Here is a 19,214-nt window from a genome sequence, read left to right as displayed (position 1 = left end):
CTTAAGAAATTTCTGATTAGCTCAAGAATATAACAAGAACGTTCATTACAACGAAACCAACTTTATTCTTAACCAACAATGACGACACGCCAAACTCGAGTTTAGCTTAATTTGTTAAAGTATATTATGTAGATTGAGAATTTAGAGGTTTAAATATTCACTCAGAAAAACTGATGACAAACAACATGTAGGAAATTCAGACACAACAAAGATCTTCTGATCTCTGAACACATTGGATTCGAAATCCCTCAAACATACAATTAGCAATCATGGAGTAGCGGTGGATCTCATTCTCCATCTGCGGATTGCTTCCATCCACCATAAGCTTCGTCTTCCCCTTGAAAATCTGTTGCAGTTCTCTCCTGCAGGCAGAGAATCGAAGTGTTAATAGCAAAATTAGCATAGCAAATGCTTATAGACAAGCCAAAAAGTCGAAATTTTATCTGATAATTCTACAACATAGTCGGAAGTAAAGAAGGAGAGCAACCTCAGGAGCGAAAGTAAGGCCAACTCGGATCTCTCCGCGGTATTCTGCATCCTTGACAACGTTATATGGTGTTGCAGGGAGGGTTTTTTCAAGGTAAACAGGTTCCAGAGGAATGCTGCAAATAATATACAGGGCATTTGAACAGGCTTGTGTTTTCATTATCAAACAGTCCTCATAGAACAAAATATACCCCATGATCTAAGCTAGTTTTTCGCTTTAGCGCATAGAAAGACCGTGCCAAGCAGATCAGAAAAATAACCATTCATACCAAGCTCAAAAATCCACTTCCTTTTCAATTAAAGCCTTGATTATGAGGAATAATTTGTTACCAGTGTAGAGGTTGGTTGTTCCTAAGAGAATTAAGAGTCATTTTTACTTACGTTACTTCGCCCACAAAGTCATCTTGCGTGCCACTATCACTGTCCAGTATCTTCAGGGTGATCTCTTCAGCGCCATCAGATATGGTGAATACAAAAGTCTCATTCCATTCAGGCTCGGACCCCTTTCCTGTATGCAATCAATAAACAATTCTGATGGTAGAAACACTTCCAAGTTTTTTAAAATAGGAGATGGTAGAGATTTGAGGATTATATTGAACATAAACCAACCCGACGAAACACTGCTTTTCTGCTCCTGTGAGCGGCAAGTAAGAACAACATAAGGATCCATGTCACCTGCACAAATGCATCAAAACCTTATTAAGACAAGATTACCTTTAATTTTTTTTAATAAAAATTACCTACATTTTTTATTTGTGGAAAAAAAGTATGGTATGATGAAAGAGTTCTAGAGTTCAAGGAGGGAGAATGAACGAATGCTTGTTAAGTTATATTCAAGTTGACAGCCAGGTAAAATCAATTTTAAACAAATAATTGTAATTAAGGTAACAATAAAACTTTCACCAAATGAATTCCCCAAATCACAGCAGTTCATCTACATTAACTAATTGGAAAACCCATTTATTCTGAAATGAACTTCAGCAAATAAAAACTTCACAGATATCTGCCAACAGTGCCCCCTCTTACACGCAAAACTAGAAGAATCGGATGAGTATAGGATCCACATATCCAGAAATATCCACCAAAGCATTAAAAAACACTGTACAAAAACCAGTATTAAATACGAAGCCCCATAAAACGACTCTTGTTGTGTTGTGTTGTCTATTATTTACGAAGCTGACCAACTAAATTCACCTCCTCAACGCTTTCTCATGCAGATCAGTTTCACTCAGGGTCGCAACAAACTCAATGTATCAATGATCAAAACCAAACACTAACACAACCCTATGAACTTATTCCTCTACGAAATTCATTTCCGTCAAGTTCTCAGATACTAAAAGTATAATCAGAACCAAAATCAGAATCAGAATCGGAATCTTCGACACATGCCGATTAAAGATCGCGAAATAGAGACCAGAAAATGAAACAAGATTGGGAGCGGGAACTTACAGAGGAAATCGGTGTTCTCAAGCCCCTTGGCGGAAATAAGAAGAACTTCAAGAGTTCCGGCGGGCATTTTCGCGGATGATGAAAAAAAAGGGGAAGGAATTAAGGTGGAAATGAAAAGTCTCGATCCCCCACTTCTCCTTGGATCTCGATCCTTTTCAGATGATTTGGGATCTTCAAAACAATTATTTGTTCGATTATATATAGAGATAATGGTCGAAACGATTCGGCGAGATGAACCGAGCCGAACAGGCTCCGCCATTAAAGCCGATGAACCGAGCCGAACAGTGCTCCGCCATTAAAGCCGAGAAATTAGACCCCGTCGTGTGGTGCGGTACCACTTTTTTGAAAAATAATTAAACCGAAGGCCTAATCTGCAACTTTTTTTAATAAGAGGGACCAATTTAAAAAAATCACCTAAAAATAAAAATTCCAATTAGACCCCCAAATTTCACCAAATCCCCAAAAGGGTTTTTATTAAAATACAATAATATCTTATTTCTAGGTATTCTTTATTTTAACAATTTAGTGATTAAAATTTGATTTTATAACAATTTATTATAACAGTTTAGTCTTTAATCAACATTAACTAATTTATAACCTATTATAATTTAGGGACTAAATTGTTACAGATCAAAATTTGAGAGATAAATTTATTAAAGTATAGATGATTGAGTATATGATTTAATTTTTAACCTTGTTCTAAATATTGTTTCTAATATAATGGTTAGTTCAACATATAGCCATAAATATTCAAATATTTAATGTTTCCAGAGGATATGAATATAAATTAGTCTCAAATTGATATTTTTAATATTTTCATAATTTTTTTCCCCCTTAATGGTGGACCTGAGATTTTTAAATGATACTATCAAATATGATTGGGCTGACAAATATTCATTGGGTGCGTTAATAAAGAGAAAAAAAATTTCAACAATGGTAAAAGTTTAATTTTTTAGGAAACAAATTAAATCTTCCACTTAAATAAGTCAGAATATATATAATTAGTTAGGAAAAAAAATATATTTTTAGTTTAATATCTCCAACAATTGTGTACAAAATAAAATTACGGTGGTAAATTGTGAAAAGAAAAAAGGAAGATATTCTGTTTTTTTTTTTTTATTTTTTATAAATTTAAAAATTTAAAATCTGATGATTTGGAAATCAAAAGATCTTAAAAGCTTGAGTGAGGTACACGCGTATCGTCAGCGCGTTTGGAAGATCTTCGACAAACATGTACGTTAAATAGCGCGCCAACAAGAAGGAACTGGGAAAGAGGGAGTGTAAAGAGACAGACTTTGGAGATCTTTCCATTACAAAGCTTGCTCTTTTCTTGCCCTTTAATCCAAAAAAAAAAGATCCAAGCCACACTGTTATTCAGCTTCTTAAATAAGGGTTTAAAGATTCAATTATCGACAACCTTGATCGTGTTGGAGACTTGGTCGGCTCTAAACTACGCATTCTTTTAAGTGGGTACACTTCTCCTAAATGCATTTTAAAAACGAAAGTGTGAAATGAAAAGTCTAAAGAGAATAATATTTATTAGTGATAGGCAAGCAAAGAATTTCAATAAGCAACCATGGGGCTATCATAAGCAACCCTGAAAACAACGTATACTTTGAAAGAACTATTTAAACTATTTTCATATAATTAAAATAGTTGTAACAAAGAGTATTATGAAAAGAAAAAATAGTTGGGCCAGACTTTGGGCTTCCCCAATCCACAAAAACGGCCCAAAGGGGGGAAGGGCAAAAAGGGAAAGAAGGAAGGGAAGCTTCTGGAGAAGATTTGAAGAAGTTAGAAGAAGACGTTAAAAAAGATAAAATAAAATAAAATAAAATAAAATCCACGAGGGATAAAGAGACACGCACGCTTCCTAACTTCAATCCTTCTGGTGCTTTCCTATCCTCTCTCTCTCTCTCTCTCTATCTCTATCTCTATCTCTATAATGTCTCATCTCTTGTGGACCCCACTCTTTTTTTTTCTCCTTTTTTTTAAAAAACATTTTCCTATTTCCTTCTGGAAACCACGTTTTCCTTTTTTTCTTCCCCCTCTCTTCCTTATCATTTACTCTCCTTACCCAGAAACTTCTAGAAACAACAAAACCTCTCTCTCTCTCTCTCTCTCTCTCTCTCTCTCTCTCTCTACGCGGCGGCTTTGCTGAGCTTCTGACGTTGCAGTGGCGGAGGTCATTCTTAGGGGCGGTGGTCTTCTTCACTCCTCCGATTCCGATTCCGATTCCGATTCCGCTCCCGGTTTCTTCTTTTGCTGTTTGGTTCGAGGGGAGAATCTCGTCTGGTAATAGAATAGCTTCTAATTCGATCTTCTGTTGCTCTCGTTTGACGTGTATTTGTATGTTTCATTAGAACTCCAATTCTTTGTTTGTGAGATTAAGGCGAAATCGTTCCGTTTTATGATTTGGTAGATTTGGAGTTCGACAAAGTAATTGCTCCATTGCCCTAGCCTGAATTCGACTTTTTCTTCTTTGATTTTTGTTTTTCTATTTTCTGTTTTATTCCTTGAGCGTTTTGAGTGTTCTTTTTTTAGGTTTCTAATCGGGAAGTTTAATTGATTAGATTGAGACGAAACCTCTCGATATTCGGAGATTCCTACGGTTCAGATCTGGAAGAAGCGGTGATGGCTCCGTCGCCTGCGGAGCCGATAGGCGATTCCGGAAACGGAGATTCTCAGAGATCTATTCCGACGCCGTTTCTAACAAAAACGTATCAACTCGTTGATGATCCGGATGTCGACGACCTCATCTCGTGGAACGAAGATGGATCTACCTTCATAGTCTGGCGACCTGCTGAATTCGCTCGAGATTTACTTCCTAAATACTTTAAACACAATAACTTTTCCAGTTTCGTCCGTCAACTTAACACTTACGTAAGTTTCTGCATCTTTCGACTGTTTGCCAAATTTCGAATCGGCTTTACTTTATTTTTGGATTCACTATTTTTCTTGGAAAAACGGATGATGGTTCTGTTTTATATATCTTTAATTGCCAGAATTTTGTTTTTAATTTTATATTTTCGTAACTACCGCGCAGGGATTCCGGAAGGTTGTGCCGGATCGATGGGAATTTGCGAACGATTGTTTCAAGAGAGGTGAAAAAGCACTTCTCCGAGACATCCAGCGACGGAAGGTAGCAGTGTCGGTGGCGGCTCCGACGACGCCGGCCTCCGTCTCTGTACCACTGGTGACAGTCGCAGCGTCTCCGGCGGTGGCGGCGTGCGTGATATCGCCGGTGAATTCTGCCGAAGAGCAGGTGACGTCCTCGAACTCATCGCCGATGGAATTCCAGCGAGGTACGAGCTGCTGCACTACACCAGAACTGGTGAGAGAGAACGAGCGGCTGAGGAAGGAGAACATGCAACTGAGTCACGAGTTGACTCAGTTGAAAGGGCTCTGCAACAACATACTATCGTTGATGACGAATTACGCTTCAGGTCACCAGCAGTTGGAGTCGGTGAGCGTCCGGGACGGGAAGGCGCTAGACCTCTTGCCAGCAAGGCAGATGATGGATGACGAAGGCGCCGTCAGCGACGGGATTCAGGAAGTGAGACTGAAGGTGGAGGAGGCGGTGGCGACGGCGACGGCGGAGGGAAGGACGCCGAAGCTGTTCGGAGTTTCTATTGGAGTGAAGCGCGTGAGAAGAGAAGAAGAAGATGAAGAAATGGTGGGGCCGAATCACGTGCAGTCGGAAGAATGTGAGACCGGGTCGGAGATTAAAGCTGAGCCGTTGGATGAGAACTCTGAAAATCCAGAGGGATCCGCATCGCAATGGCTAGAACTCGGAAATCAAGGCTCCTAAATGGCGTCGTCAGAGATGACTGACAAAGAAGAAGAAGAAGACGACGACGACGACGACGTCGACGATAATGTTTTCTTCTAAAAAAAAAAAGAATAAAGAGAGAATGCAGAGACAAGAGGAGACCAACCCGGCCCTAGAGAGCACGTAGAATCTCACGTGTCGAGCACGTGAGATGGAAAATACACGAACTGAAAATAAATATTTGTTTTTTGTTCGTGAAAGGGTTTCAGATCGGTTGATTGGTTGGTCCCTTGTAAAGGATGAAGCCGTGGAAAATCAACCGGCTGGGTCGGTTGGTGAAGGGGATGAAATGACGGAAAAACCAACCCAGGAAGAACGGCAATTGTGACTTTGTAATTTTCAGTTTGTAACCTCTCTTCCAATTTCTATCTTTCAGAAATTTAATTTAAAGGCAAAAAAGGAAGGAAAAGAACAACCGTCGGTTGTGTGGTTCTTTTGTTTTCCGGTATCCGGTGGGCCGATTGGAATGTGAGGTGTAATTTGTATGGGCTGTTTATGAGCCCACTGTAATGTTCCTCTTCAATTTTGGGTTACTTTCAGTAACATGCTTGGATCTTACTTAAACTTCAAAACAAAAACAAAATTATGTATTCTAGGGGCGGATGGGTGTAAGGATGCGTTCATGAAGCGCGGTGGCCCAGAGTCCAGACCATTGAGACACACGGGCATAGCCACCACTACCACATGGAATACGACTTTCAGCATTCCAAAGTAAGTCAGAGACCTTTCTATCCCATATTAATTTCTTGGAATGCTTCATACGTTATAGGCTAATTGACAACCTTAGATGTATATGCCATTTCTTAGCTATTTAATTAATCTTACTTAGCAATCACACTTTTTGTTATCATTCCATTATTATTTTTATTATTTTTATTATTTTTATTGTCAATACGAACATAATTGATATCTAATCTTTTTTTTTTCAGGAGTACAATAGTATACAATTCACTTTTTATTTTTTGTTTAGTTCAGGTGAAGAATGTTTTATCCATTAAATTATGTGTAGATGAGTATTTACTAATTGACTGGATTCCTTAAACTTTGAATCATTTTATTTATTTTAACTATATGAAAATTCCTTATAGGTATATGTTTTTGCGTGTTTTATTCCATTTTGCTTTTAGGAAAAGAAAAATTGACTACACTAAGATAGATTCTAATGCAAAGATTATAAACTAGAAGAACTAGACGATGAAATAAAATATTACACTTGGAACAAAAACAAAATAAACATAAAAAATAACCCAACAAAATACTCTTTGAGTTTCAAATTCGTATTTTACCTCTGGGTTCAATTAAAAGGGTTTATTAAAGTGAACCTTTGTAAAATATAATAAAAATAAAATAAGAACTTATGAGTCCCATCACTTAAAAACTCAAATTCTCTTGAAAGTTTGAGGTTGAAAGTTCTAAACCCTTTAGTTTGAAGTAAAAGGAAAATAAAGTAAATACGTATAAATTTCATAACCAAAGAGATCTTGAAAAAAAAAAAAAAAAAAAANCTACCAAAATTAAAGATATTTTGAATTAGGATCATTTAAAATTAAAAATATATATTTATATTTAATAATGTTAGTGTTCTAATATTCTTCTCATAATCTCTCCGAGCAATGTTGAGGTCCGGCGGAGAGCGGCGGAGGGAGAGGAAAAAGCCAGCGAATGGCAACCAATAAATTAGTTAAAAATTCAACAGCCAGCTCAGGCTCCGGCGGCGCCAGCCGGACACTGCTTTGGTGTTGGCATTGGTTCGGCCACGACCTAATCACGCGTTTATTCCGCGTGTGGAATCAACGACCCTACTTTCTCTCTCCTTTCCCTTCTTTTTTTTAACTTACATTTTTAATTAGTTTTAAAAAGTTATATTTTTATTAAACATTTTACTACTACTATTTTTTTTTATGCTGACATTTCATTCATTAATTTTAATATTTTGATGTATAATTTTTAATTAATTGTAACAAAGATGAAAAATAATTAAATAAATAAAAGTGATTATTAGTGAATAATTTGAACGTAAAATACTAAAATTAAAACTTACAAACAAAAAAAAAAAAATCCCTTTTTTGCTGCTGACTTTACATTCCAAGCTCATTAGACTTGTCTCTATTTCTCTCTGTCAATTACCACAAATACCCCTCCGCATTTATCTGTCTCTTACTTTTAAAATATTAAAATTTATTTTTCTGCCACGTGGCTGAAGCCCAATTATTATTGGCTGGACAACATCTTTGTTTTCCTTTCGTTGACCATGTAAAATTTAAATTCAAAAGTCTTAATAAATTAGATTCCTTTTTCTAACATACAAAAGCAATTATTCTTCACTTATTTTTATTTTTATTCATTCTATTTTATTTATAATTATGAAAATGTCTAATACCAATAAAATATCTATTTTGGCTTCTATAATTTTAAAAAATAGTTTTATGGTTATTATAATATTATCTAATATTTATCAAATTATACCCACATGAAAAAAAAAAAAAACTCTCTAATTTTATTTCTCATAGGATCTTAACAAAATGAAAATAAAATTATATTATAGACACTTGTAATATAAATAAAGTTGAGATTCTAATATCATAATTGAATAATAAAATTTGATGATTAAAATGTATTTTAATATTAAAACTTTTTTTAAAATACTTCGAATTTATTTGATTACGTGGAAAACGAATTAAAGCGAACACGGACACAAGACGTGTTGAGTGGACAAAAAACAAGTTCCGTTGTTTCTGCGTTTCTTCTCAGGGGCACAACCGTCAATTCATTTCTCCCCTCCGTCTCGAAGATATAATTTGCAGGGCTGAGCCGTTCGCTGTTCGCTTACCCCCTACCGATTCACCGACTGCTACATATAAAGAACAGAGCAAGCCATAATCCCAAGCAATCCGGCAAAATTTCAAATACCCATTACAAATTTCTTTGGAAAGAACCCTTTGATTCGCTCCATCGAGAAATCCGAAGTTCTATAGAGTGTTTTTGTGGCAGGAGAGGTGATGTCGAATCAAGATCTAGAGCGAGGAGCGGCTAAAAATCCACCGAATAGTAACCCAACTGGGAACTATTCAGCTCCGCCTTACCACGTAGAAACTTCCGAGAAGCAGTGGACGCCATGGCTAGTTCCTATGTTTGTTGTGGCTAATATTGCTATGTTCATTGTGGTCATGTACGTTAATAATTGCCCCAAAACCAATCTGGGTTTTGGAGATAAGTGTGTGGCCGGTTTTCTTGGGCGGTTTTCATTTCAGCCCTTGAAGGAGAATCCCCTCTTGGGGCCCTCTTCCAATACGTATGTTTCTTCTTCTCTGTTTTTTTTTTTCCCTAATTTCATCTGTGTGTGTGTGTTTGGTGCTTTAATTTAGAGTGTTTTTCCGTGGATTTGATTCTGTATGCTTATGAGTTTTAGAGTTTCGTTTTGCCCTTTTGGTTGAGAGGGGAAATTTAGTGATGGCAATTGAGAGTGTTTATGTTCTGAATTTGGGGAAAAGAAAATTATGGATTGGATTCTTTTGTGTTTATATGCTTCTTCGTTTATCCTCCATTCCTCTTAATTGAATCTATTTGCCTGAAACATCTTGGTGTGCAGATTGGTGAAATTGGGAGCTTTGAAATGGGATAAGGTCGTCCATGAGCATCAAGGATGGAGACTCCTCTCCTGTATTTGGTTGCACGCTGGTATCATTCATCTTCTTGCAAATATGTTGAGTTTGGTTGTGATTGGGATCCGCCTTGAGCAGCAATTTGGATTTGGTATGTCCCTTTTCTTTTATGTCTTATTTTAAACATTTGTAGCTAGTTAGAAACATTTCTATGATCAAATAAAGTGAGCGTTGTGGGTATCAGCTTTTCTGATTGTGTAGGATAATTTTCAGCTGAGTTTCGAATCTTTTTGTTGGGTGATGCCGACTTCCATTATCCCCTTACGATGCCATCTTTAACTTTAAGTACCATTAGTTAGCCTCAAATTGTTTACTAACACAAAGTTTTGTGAGGGAATCAAGTACAAATGAGTCTGCAGTTGTGTAGTTATCTGCCCGTCAAGCCCTTTCCTGTCTGAACGTCTTATATTTGTTTTTGCAGTGCGCATCGGAATAATATATCTCGTGGCTGGAGTTGGTGGTAGCGTAATGTCTTCCCTGTTCATCCAAAACAATATTTCGGTTGGTGCTTCTGGTGCCCTCTTTGGACTTCTCGGCGCTATGCTATCTGAGCTCTTGACAAACTGGACGATTTACACCAACAAGGTTAGCTACTACTCATCGACTTCAACTGAGTATTTGTGTTTGTCATAGTTTTATCTATTTACTTTCACCATGGTGAGTTTGAGTTCCATAGCTAAATAAACTAATTGTGTTTCTGTAGGCTGCTGCACTCTTTACCCTCATCGTTATCGTAGCAATTAACTTGGCAGTTGGAATTCTACCTCATGTAGACAACTTCGCGCACATTGGAGGATTCTTAACAGGATTCCTTCTCGGGTTTGTGTTGCTCATTCGTCCCCAGTTTAAATGGATTGAACGCCATCATCTGCCACCCAGTGCTCAACGTGTGCCCAAGTATAAAATTTACCAGTATATTCTCTGGATTGTTGCTGCAATTCTACTAGTTGCTGGGTAAAGCTCAAAACCTTACTTTTCATGTAGTAGTAGTTCTTTTCACTTCCAACAAATTTGATCATATTTGAATCAAGTAAGCTAATTCAGTTCATTATTTGTTGCAGTTTTACTGTTGGGCTGGTGATGCTATTCAGGGGGGAGAACGGCAACAAGCACTGCAGCTGGTGCCATTACTTGAGCTGTGTGCCGACCTCAAGATGGGACTGTGGGAACTAATCACTTTTGTTTTGTGTACATAGTTACACTTTTACACTTCACTTTTTGGTCTCTCGGGTTTTAGATTGCTTTTGGCTCCATGTATATTAATAGTTTGAGTTTATGATACATTTTCTGTAGAGATCATGTTCTATTTCAGATCAATATTATTGATTATTGCCATGTTTCTTACATGGATCAACTGTTCTAATATCTGTAAGAAACTCGAGAGAAACTTGAGGAAGATGGGATCATTGTCTTTTCGGAGTCATACGAGAAAAATACAGTAGAAACAGAACAGAACATAGATTACTACCATGTAAATGGAAGCTACCATCATGAAAATTCTAAGAACAATGATATGTCTTTCTAGTTCTAGGATTGTAAACTTGGCAGACCTCCGGTCTCAAAGTTCATTATTAAGACTACTGATATAAGTAAGCAACTATTGTGAAGTAGAAGAGCGGTAAGAAAAGTGAGATATTAGAAGGCGTCAGTATCTGTAACCCACAGGCATCCCGAGTTGGTCGAGTCGACCTGAACCAGGATAAGCTTTCCCAACAAAATTGGACTGCAATGTTGATACTTGCTGTGGAGTCAATCTTGATTCCCCAACGCCATATGCAGAACCCCGCTTAGCAGAACTCGATCTCTCGTACTGTGGGCGCTGTCTCGGAGCACTATATGATCTCATTTTAGCTCTTGAAGATTCAGTACAGGCCATGTAGCTCGGATACTCCAAGTCGCCACTGAAATAGCTCCTCGTACTGTCGCTCTTGGTCGGGGTGAACGGGCTTTTCTTCGTACTAGCACCCCTTGATGAGACAGAAAAGAAAGAGCTCTCCTCAACTTCATGAGAGAATTTAAATGGACATTGAGTTTCAGACTCTTTTGATGAAGGCAGTTCAGAAGACAGAGCAAGCTTGATGGAGCTAAACAGGCTCTTGGGTTTCAACTTAAACTGAGTTTTCTCATTCTCGATTTCAAGGATTCTATCAATTTTTTCAACATCAATAGTTGTAAATCTCGAGCCACTCCTCTGCATCTGTTTAAACCTAGTGCTCCTTGTATGTGGGCTGTGTTCAAATTTCTCCGGCGTGGCAGGATCCTACAAAACAAAAGATCTTTAGCCAAGGCAGCCATGTTTGATGCTGCTGCTACAATCTGGGGAACTAAACAAAACTCACAAGAGTAGAGAAACTAGACGATTTGATATCCGAATGCGAAACTTCGTAACATTGACTCCGTCCTGATCGAGCCCGTGCCTGTGCTCTGAGTAACGCTTGCATCCTCTGTATCCATTCAGCTGTCCGCTTCCTCTCGATATGGCCTCGAACCAAAGCCTGAAGTTTCACCAACCCTCGTAGAGCTCTCAATGCCTTCCTTGCCTTCATCAAATGAAACAGACAAAAACAATCAAACGCAAGTGAAAAAAGCTGAAAGGAAATCATATCAGTATTTAATTCCCATAAAGACTTCCTCCAGTGAAAAGCTGGCTAANGCAAGTGAAAAAAGCTGAAAGGAAATCATATCAGCATTTAATTCCCATAAAGACTTCCTCCAGTGAAAAGCTGGCTAAACATGAAGAAGACAGACATTACAGAAAGCCATAACTTGGTACAGTTCAGTACAACATTAAATACTCCGAACCAACCCAATGTCCTATATGCAAAGCTTCTTCCAAACAATGTTATATCCATAAAACATAAATCCAAAAGAAGAATGGCATAAAACTGTAGCCAAACAGAGGCTAATTCCATTTCCATCAAACCAGACGAACTAACCCCACTAGGCATCTCTTACATCTGATCCACCTATGCCACCAACCATAACAAGCCTCCCTAGCTTCATTTTCTTTTGGGTTTGTGATATCNCCATAACAAGCCTCCCTAGCTTCATTTTCTTTTGGGTTTGTGATATCTCAACTGGGTTCCTAAAAAGATGAAAACTTTCACCTGGGTGTGGGTTAAAAAAGGTGAAAGCTAAGTTTTTTACCATAAAAAATCAGTTTTCTTGAAATGACAGAGCTTTTTCTGAGATAAAAATGAAGAAAAAAGTAACATTTTTCGTATATGATAAGAGAAAAAGTAAAGTCGAGAGAGTAAATTGAAGATAGAGCATACAAAGATAGAAACACTCAGCACCATCTACAATCTGAACATTTCCTTTTCTTTAAACAATTTCCAAAAATGAAATAAAATAAATAAATAAAACAAATGTAAGTACAGAAGAGAGAATCCAGAGCATCAATATGGTGAAAGCTCCCTTCCACCTTACAATGAAAGGGAGTTGAAGTGACAGGTGGCAGAAGTGCAGGGGAAGGGTCCCACGCGGTGTTCAGATGAAGAGATAGGACGACACCGTTTTGATATTGGAAACACAGTACTACGAAAACGACGTCGTCCGGAAGGAACTTTCGTGTTTCAATGTAAGAAAATCCTTCCCGTTTCCCATTGGAAAGCAATCGTCCAACCACTTTGTAAAAAGCTTTATTAATTTTTGCAAAATTTATATTATTTATTAATATTTAATTTGATTTGATTTGATTTGAGATGTGACTTGTGAGTGAGTAGAGAGCTATGAGTGTGCACCACACCCAACAGCTAAGACTAAAAAAAACAAAAAAAAAAAGGATGCTTTTTGGTAATCCCAATGTCAAAAGTTCGAGATTTTATTAGTTGAGATTCTAAAGGAAATAATAGAGAATGAAATGGTTGAATTCCAAATTTGACTTTAAATCTCTTTCCAAAGTGTTTTTGGCATTAAAATTGAATTTAACCAAATTCTAAAAGATGAAGGCTACAAAAAACGAACCAGAAATCCACGGAATGCCGCCTGGATTTTGATGGCGGCCCACTCAGCCTCGTGAAAGGCATGGGCGGCCCGTCCACTATTGGTGAGCTTGACGACGGCAGCTGCGGCATGGGCGGCGGCGACGGCGGCTTCGGCAACTGCAGCGGAGGCGGCAGCGATGGCGACGGCATGGTGGTCGGGATTGGAGGCGGTGGAGTCATGGTGACGGGGCTTGGTGTTGTCCTTGTAGGATTTGGCGAAGTGGCATTTGGGGTTGAGCTTATTGGAATTAGGATTGTTGGGTGTATGTGGGTGGGGTTTTTTGAGACCGAGGAGGCTGCGGAACCATTTGAAGGCTTTGCCCATTAGAGGCTTTAAGGGGTGTGGGTTATGGCAATGGTTTGGGCCATGGCGGGTTCAGAGAAGAGGAAGAGGAAGAGGAAGAGGAAGAGGAAGAGGAGATGGGAGGTTGGAGAGAGAGGTATGGGAATGGAAAAACAAGAAGAAGAAATGGTATTGTAAATATGGGACCAAAAGAGGGGAGGGAAGTGGGAATTGTGAAAGGGGCTAAGTCAAGTCTATTTGGGCGCGTCGGTGAGTGCCTTGTAATACTACTATCCCTCGCACGTGCCGTCCTTTTTTCGACACCTTTTGCTGTCTTCAAAATCCCTATTTTCTCTAATCCATTCTTCTTTTTGTGTTTTAAAATATAAAAAATACAAGAAAAAGAAAAGCTTATTGTTTTTTCTTTTTCAAAAATTAAAAAGGTAGTTGAGTCATTTGTATCAACCAGACATCATCCAACCGTGTGTCAGCGAGGACATTGGACATCTAAAGGGTCGTGAGAACTCTCTATTTATAATCATTTACAAAATCTTATAAGAACAAATGGATTACAAAGGAAATGGAAATAACAATAAATGTTGTAGTCGTCTAACCCAACTCGGCTTCTCTTCAAGATTTTAAAACACATTTGTTAGGAAGAGGTTTTGATGCCCTTATAATAAATATTTGGTTCCCTCTCCAACCAATCGAGGTGAGATCTCACAATACATTCCCTTAGCGGTCCAATGTCTTTGCCTACGCACTGTCTAATGTTTAATGTCTTGCTCTGATACTATTTGTAACAGCCTCAAGCCCTTCTAGTGAGACACGTGACGGGCCAAAGCATATAATATTTGGGTTGTTACAAAATGAATGCACGATATTAACCTACGACTAAGGATTAAATAAGATGCATATGGTGAACCGTAAAAGAAAACTAAATGTATTCTCCAATACAAGATATTAGCCTACCCAACGATATGTATCAAAATTATAAACAAATACGAAACGACAAAGTTTGGAAGTTTGAATAGGAGGAGCAAGGCTGATAATGTGAACATGACAATATTGGTCGGTTATTATGTCAATGAAACCCTCTAAAATTGTTGGACATGGACAAGTCATTCATCTGGGTATTAATATTGTGCTGAGGTTAGTCAATCATATATTAATTCGTAGGCCCATGCCAATCTTTTCCAACTAATTTGATTTTCAATTGACCAACCAATTATGATTTCTTCTATAAAATAATTCAAATTCAAATATAAAGCAAAAGATTTTAGATATAAATTAAATTATCAACAATCTTTTTCTCAAATTCCCAATTTTATTGACAACATATTAGGTGTTATCCATTACTATTAATAACATGAATTATTTGATCTTTCACTAAACAGTTTTAATTTTGTTCCATCTCTATCCAAATTTAAAGCCCCCTTCAAATTGATTTTTTTTCAAGTTTGACTTAGAGGTCGGGTTTCACATATTCGATTGCCAAAGGTTGCGGGTATCATACGATTTTGAACCGTTCATGGGTTAAACGGGAAAATGCAAATCGCCATCAAATCAAATTGAAAATGAATTACTTTTTTCATTGAAAACTATGTCGTCGGTCGTCCATGTCATGGTTGATACAAGTGGAGGAGCGCACCATGGTTGATGAGATGGAGAGTGAATTATATTTCTCGTCTCCGTTTAGGTCACGGAGTCTTCCCAAGAACTTCGGGAGAATGGAGAACCCTAGGTTAAACTTTAACTAGGGTTAAAAAGAGATTTGACCATTGACCCATATGAAAAACATGAGACCAGGTTGAGTGTTCGTTTACGACAGTAGAGTGAGATGGTCCAAGCTGACAGAATTAGTGTGTAAGGATTCATTGGATATGTTCTGCCACTTCCAAATCTTCCTCGGTACTTTTCCACCCGACCCAAAAAGGCCTTTGTTCTTTCGCTAATACCAGACGGTCAACATACTATCCTATCCCCTACCTGTCCCACCCAACCTTTTTTACTTGTTTTCTTTTTCATAAACATGTAGAATTTTGAAGAATCGTTGGAAGAGTAGTCACAAATCAACTCATTAAGAAGTTGATTAAGGGTCGGTTGTGAGTTTATAAGTAAGAAATACATCTTTGTTGGTGTGAGGTCTTCCGGAGAAAACAAAAGCAAAAATCATGAGAACTTATACTCAAGGGTGGACAATATCATGTTATTGTGGAGGTCCGTGATTTCTAACATGGCATCAGAATAATGCCTTTAACTTAGTCATGCTAATCAAATTCTCAAATGTTGAACAAAAAAGTTGCTAGCCTCGAATGTGTAATCAAAAGTGACTCACTTGTCGAACAAATTGTGTAATTTGTTCGAGGGTCGAGAGAAGAAGTCGAGCCTCAATTAAGGAGAAGTTGTTCGAGGGCTCCATAGGCCTCCGAGGAGGCTCTATGGTGTACTTTGTTCGAAGGGAGGATTGTTAAGAATGGTTGGGAGCGGAGTCTCACATCGATTAAAGAGTTGATCATGAGGTTATAAGTAAAGAAGATATCTCCATTGATACAAGTCATTTTGAAAAAGTAAAGTCAAAAGCCATTAAAACTTATGTTCAAATTAGACAATATCATACTATTACAAAGGTCGTGATTCTTAACAAAAGGAATGAAGATCATAAGATCGTAAGACATGAATTTATTAATACGAACGCAGCAAGCAGATTTGTGTACATAGGAATTTAAGCGTAGAATAAGGATATGAGAGTGAGAGGAGTAGTAACGTTGGAGGACCCACTCCACATCATTTCAGCAATTAAGTCTATATGATGTATGAGTTAAATGGGTGGCATCAAACAACACATACTCTTCTGAGTTCTCACATAGCTCATACTCTTTTATGTCTCCCTGACCCCCGCAGCTATTGGTTCCTCTTAATGGCCCAATGCCGCAGCATCCTCTCTTCACTTCTTTCATACCTTTGCCAAACCCAAATCAAAATAAGTGNGCCAAACCAAATCAAAATAAGTGACATGCAAATACAGCCCCATATGCATATGCTTTGAAATGTTCACGTACCATACTTCGAAGGGTGGTCGATGATCCGATTCATAGCGGTGTGGAAATCAGCATGAGAATAAATGAATCCCTTCAGCATTTGTGCAAGCTTTTCAACAGCTTTGGGAAGCTTTTCATTGTGTAAAATGGCAAATTGCTTGAGTTGTTCCACGCAACCAACCATGTAGCTGCTTCTTGCATTCGTGGTAACCTTTCCAATGTCCCTACATTTAGCATTGAAAATTTCCTTCCACCTATGAGTAAAACTCATATTAGATCAACTTGAGTGTAGATCAACTGACATGTTAAAATATACTAGATTAATTGATTTCTTATTTACTTGGATGAAATTGGTCATGTTTTCTAATCACTTAATCAACATATTGTTTGGTTGTGTAGGATTGGTAAACTTTGGAGTGTGGATCAAAGGCACCATAGTCATTGCTTCCAAAGGCGATTAAGTACACAACTCTCGACAATAATTTTCTTGTTTCTGAAGTTCCGAGATTCCGAAGTTCTTTCTTAGTATTCTTTTCATTTCTTTGAAATGGTTAACTTGAACTCTAAAGGGTATCACCTGAAAAATGACATAAACGTTAAATAGATGAGTTTCATTACATGAATCACAGATCTCCACAATAATATGATATTGTCCACTTTACTTTGGGGAATCGTCAAAGACGGCGGTGGGAAATTTACTCTAAAGAGAATCACAGATCTCCACAAACGTTAAATGGATGGAAATTTACGATGACGGTGGTATTGATGTAGTTGTTATTACCAACAGTCATAAAGGGAATCGCCAAAGACGAACAAGGGTCGAAGTTCGGGGGAGAGGCAGCTCATTGCCAAAATGGCTAAAAATACACATGAAATTACCAGCTTTGATTTAGCCATATACTTTGAGATGTTATGTTTTTATTCAAATGAGAAGAAATGCTTGTATATGATTTGAGTTTTGAAAATGCAATTTTTAACCTACTAACAAATTGCTTCGTCTATAACAAAACTTTGTCGGGTGAAAAGTCGTGATTCAAACTTCCTAATAATGGATTAGGTTGGGAGAGATTTTAGTTTCTTCACGATTGTTACGTGCGTAATTTCATATATCTACTTTTTTGTTTCTTTTTAAATGTTCAAACTTCAAATTTTTGAAATTTCAAAATGTCGAGAGAAAACTAGGGATTCCCACTTAATAAGGTAGTCGGAATTGCAACATGAAATCTCGAAACATACTGCCACAACAATCAAATAAAAAGACTACGACGAAAGCACAACTACATCTCGGTCGTTATAAAAAAAGATATCGTAAATAGTAATCATACCTATATCTTAAGTGTTAACATAAAAATAGCTCAAACGTTTATATATTAGTAACCCACGTATAAATACTAAAGCGAAGATTTAAATTTATGATTTTCTAAAAATATTGTAAAACGAAATTATATTTAGATCAGATGAAAGTTAATTGTTATGGTAGTTTTTATTGTTCTAAAGAAAATATTTTGAATTATTTATCAAATTTTAAAAAGTAGAAAAGAAAACGAAAATTTTGATTGTTGGTGAGGTGGGAATGTTGAAGACCAGGTCAACGATTCAGAATCGCCGGCGGCGAATTAGTCATGTCAGATTTCAGCAGCGGTCAAACTTATCGGCTTTGACTAAATTGTTTATTATTATTATTATTTTTGGCAAAGCTATCACTACAACCACCGACATGCTACATTACACGTAGATAAAAATGATGGAAAACTCCCACTTTTCTTCAAATTTTTCAAAGCCATCAACTTTATGGGTTACAAAAATAAAACTTGGGTTTCTTACGTCTCAATGTTCATGTATGTAATTTATGAACTAAGATTTAATTCTTGGAACCCGACAAGTATATGAATCATATCGTACCAAGTTTTAATGGCCATCGAAATATTCTTAGTGACAAGAGTCTTCTTTAACACACCAACTAATTATGCTGTAATAATTTTCAAACCAAGTTGGAAGAAAAAGTTGCCTATTTCAATATAATTTTGTTCTTTTGTATCTCGTGTTCATGTATGTTATTAATAAATTGGAATTGAATTTTTGGTACATGACAAATAAGTACATGAATTATACAACTTTTTTTATATGGTTTGGTAGTTTGAAAGAGACAGTATGAAAATATTGTATAGTGAAGTTTCTTGTAGAGAATTATTTAAGAACACGTTTGGGATAGGGCAACAAATTATGTTCGACAAAATAATAAAAAAAAAATTAAACAGTCAGAATCAAGACGAGAATAGATAGGGGTATTGAGACATCTTAATCAAATAAGTCTTTAGAGACTCATTATCATTGAAGGTCTTATAAATTTAAAATTTATCATCAATTTGATACCTTTATTAGTTGCCTAGTAACTATATAATCCCTAAATTTTGAAATTTAATAATTATACTTTGTATCGGTAACATATATATATATATATATATATATATATAT

At 37.0% G+C, this 19,214-nt stretch overlaps 4 protein-coding genes and 1 pseudogene across 6 annotated transcripts; 2 read left to right on the top strand and 3 right to left on the bottom strand.

Moving 5' to 3' along the window:
• Positions 1-41: 41 nt before the first annotated feature.
• LOC111794898 (elicitor-responsive protein 3-like) lies at positions 42-2,127 on the bottom strand. The gene is made up of 5 exons (XM_023677087.1): positions 1,936-2,127; positions 1,096-1,161; positions 868-994; positions 488-602; positions 42-362 (listed from the first exon to the last, which is right to left on the bottom strand). Exons 1-5 carry the CDS (start codon positions 2,000-2,002, stop codon positions 288-290), a joined length of 450 nt encoding a protein of 149 aa, XP_023532855.1. The 5' UTR covers positions 2,003-2,127; the 3' UTR covers positions 42-287.
• Positions 2,128-3,874: 1,747 nt separating this feature from the next.
• LOC111795874 (heat stress transcription factor B-2b-like) lies at positions 3,875-6,310 on the top strand. 2 transcript variants are annotated; one of them, XM_023678499.1, is made up of 3 exons: positions 3,875-4,230; positions 4,480-4,818; positions 4,982-6,310. In XM_023678499.1, the coding sequence occupies exons 2-3, from the start codon at positions 4,570-4,572 to the stop codon at positions 5,744-5,746; spliced, it is 1,014 nt and encodes a 337-aa protein (XP_023534267.1). In that variant the 5' UTR covers positions 3,875-4,230; positions 4,480-4,569; the 3' UTR covers positions 5,747-6,310. The 2 variants fall into 2 exon arrangements, with proteins under 2 accessions (XP_023534267.1, XP_023534265.1); XM_023678497.1 differs by having other exon boundaries at positions 3,876-4,230; positions 4,509-4,818.
• Positions 6,311-8,535: 2,225 nt separating this feature from the next.
• On the top strand, positions 8,536-10,770 carry LOC111795242 (RHOMBOID-like protein 2). Its single transcript, XM_023677544.1, has 5 exons — positions 8,536-9,059; positions 9,357-9,520; positions 9,851-10,014; positions 10,133-10,383; positions 10,491-10,770. Exons 1-5 carry the CDS (start codon positions 8,767-8,769, stop codon positions 10,600-10,602), a joined length of 984 nt encoding a protein of 327 aa, XP_023533312.1. The 5' UTR covers positions 8,536-8,766; the 3' UTR covers positions 10,603-10,770.
• Positions 10,771-10,865: 95 nt separating this feature from the next.
• LOC111795241 (protein IQ-DOMAIN 14) lies at positions 10,866-13,820 on the bottom strand. 2 transcript variants are annotated; one of them, XM_023677543.1, is made up of 4 exons: positions 12,467-12,678; positions 12,385-12,418; positions 11,769-11,969; positions 10,866-11,689 (listed from the first exon to the last, which is right to left on the bottom strand). In XM_023677543.1, the coding sequence occupies exons 1-4, from the start codon at positions 12,577-12,579 to the stop codon at positions 11,075-11,077; spliced, it is 963 nt and encodes a 320-aa protein (XP_023533311.1). In that variant the 5' UTR covers positions 12,580-12,678; the 3' UTR covers positions 10,866-11,074. The 2 variants fall into 2 exon arrangements, with proteins under 2 accessions (XP_023533311.1, XP_023533310.1); XM_023677542.1 differs by lacking the exons at positions 12,385-12,418; positions 12,467-12,678 and adding an exon at positions 13,396-13,820.
• A 2,603-nt stretch (positions 13,821-16,423) lies between these two features.
• LOC111794989 lies at positions 16,424-17,636 on the bottom strand (annotated as a pseudogene).
• Positions 17,637-19,214: the final 1,578 nt, after the last annotated feature.

This window comes from Cucurbita pepo, chromosome LG05 (assembly GCF_002806865.2).
Source record: "Cucurbita pepo subsp. pepo cultivar mu-cu-16 chromosome LG05, ASM280686v2, whole genome shotgun sequence".
Taxonomy (NCBI): Eukaryota; Viridiplantae; Streptophyta; class Magnoliopsida; order Cucurbitales; family Cucurbitaceae; genus Cucurbita; species Cucurbita pepo.
Note: the sequence above shows the minus strand (reverse complement) of the source record. Positions and strands in the feature narration are given on the sequence as shown.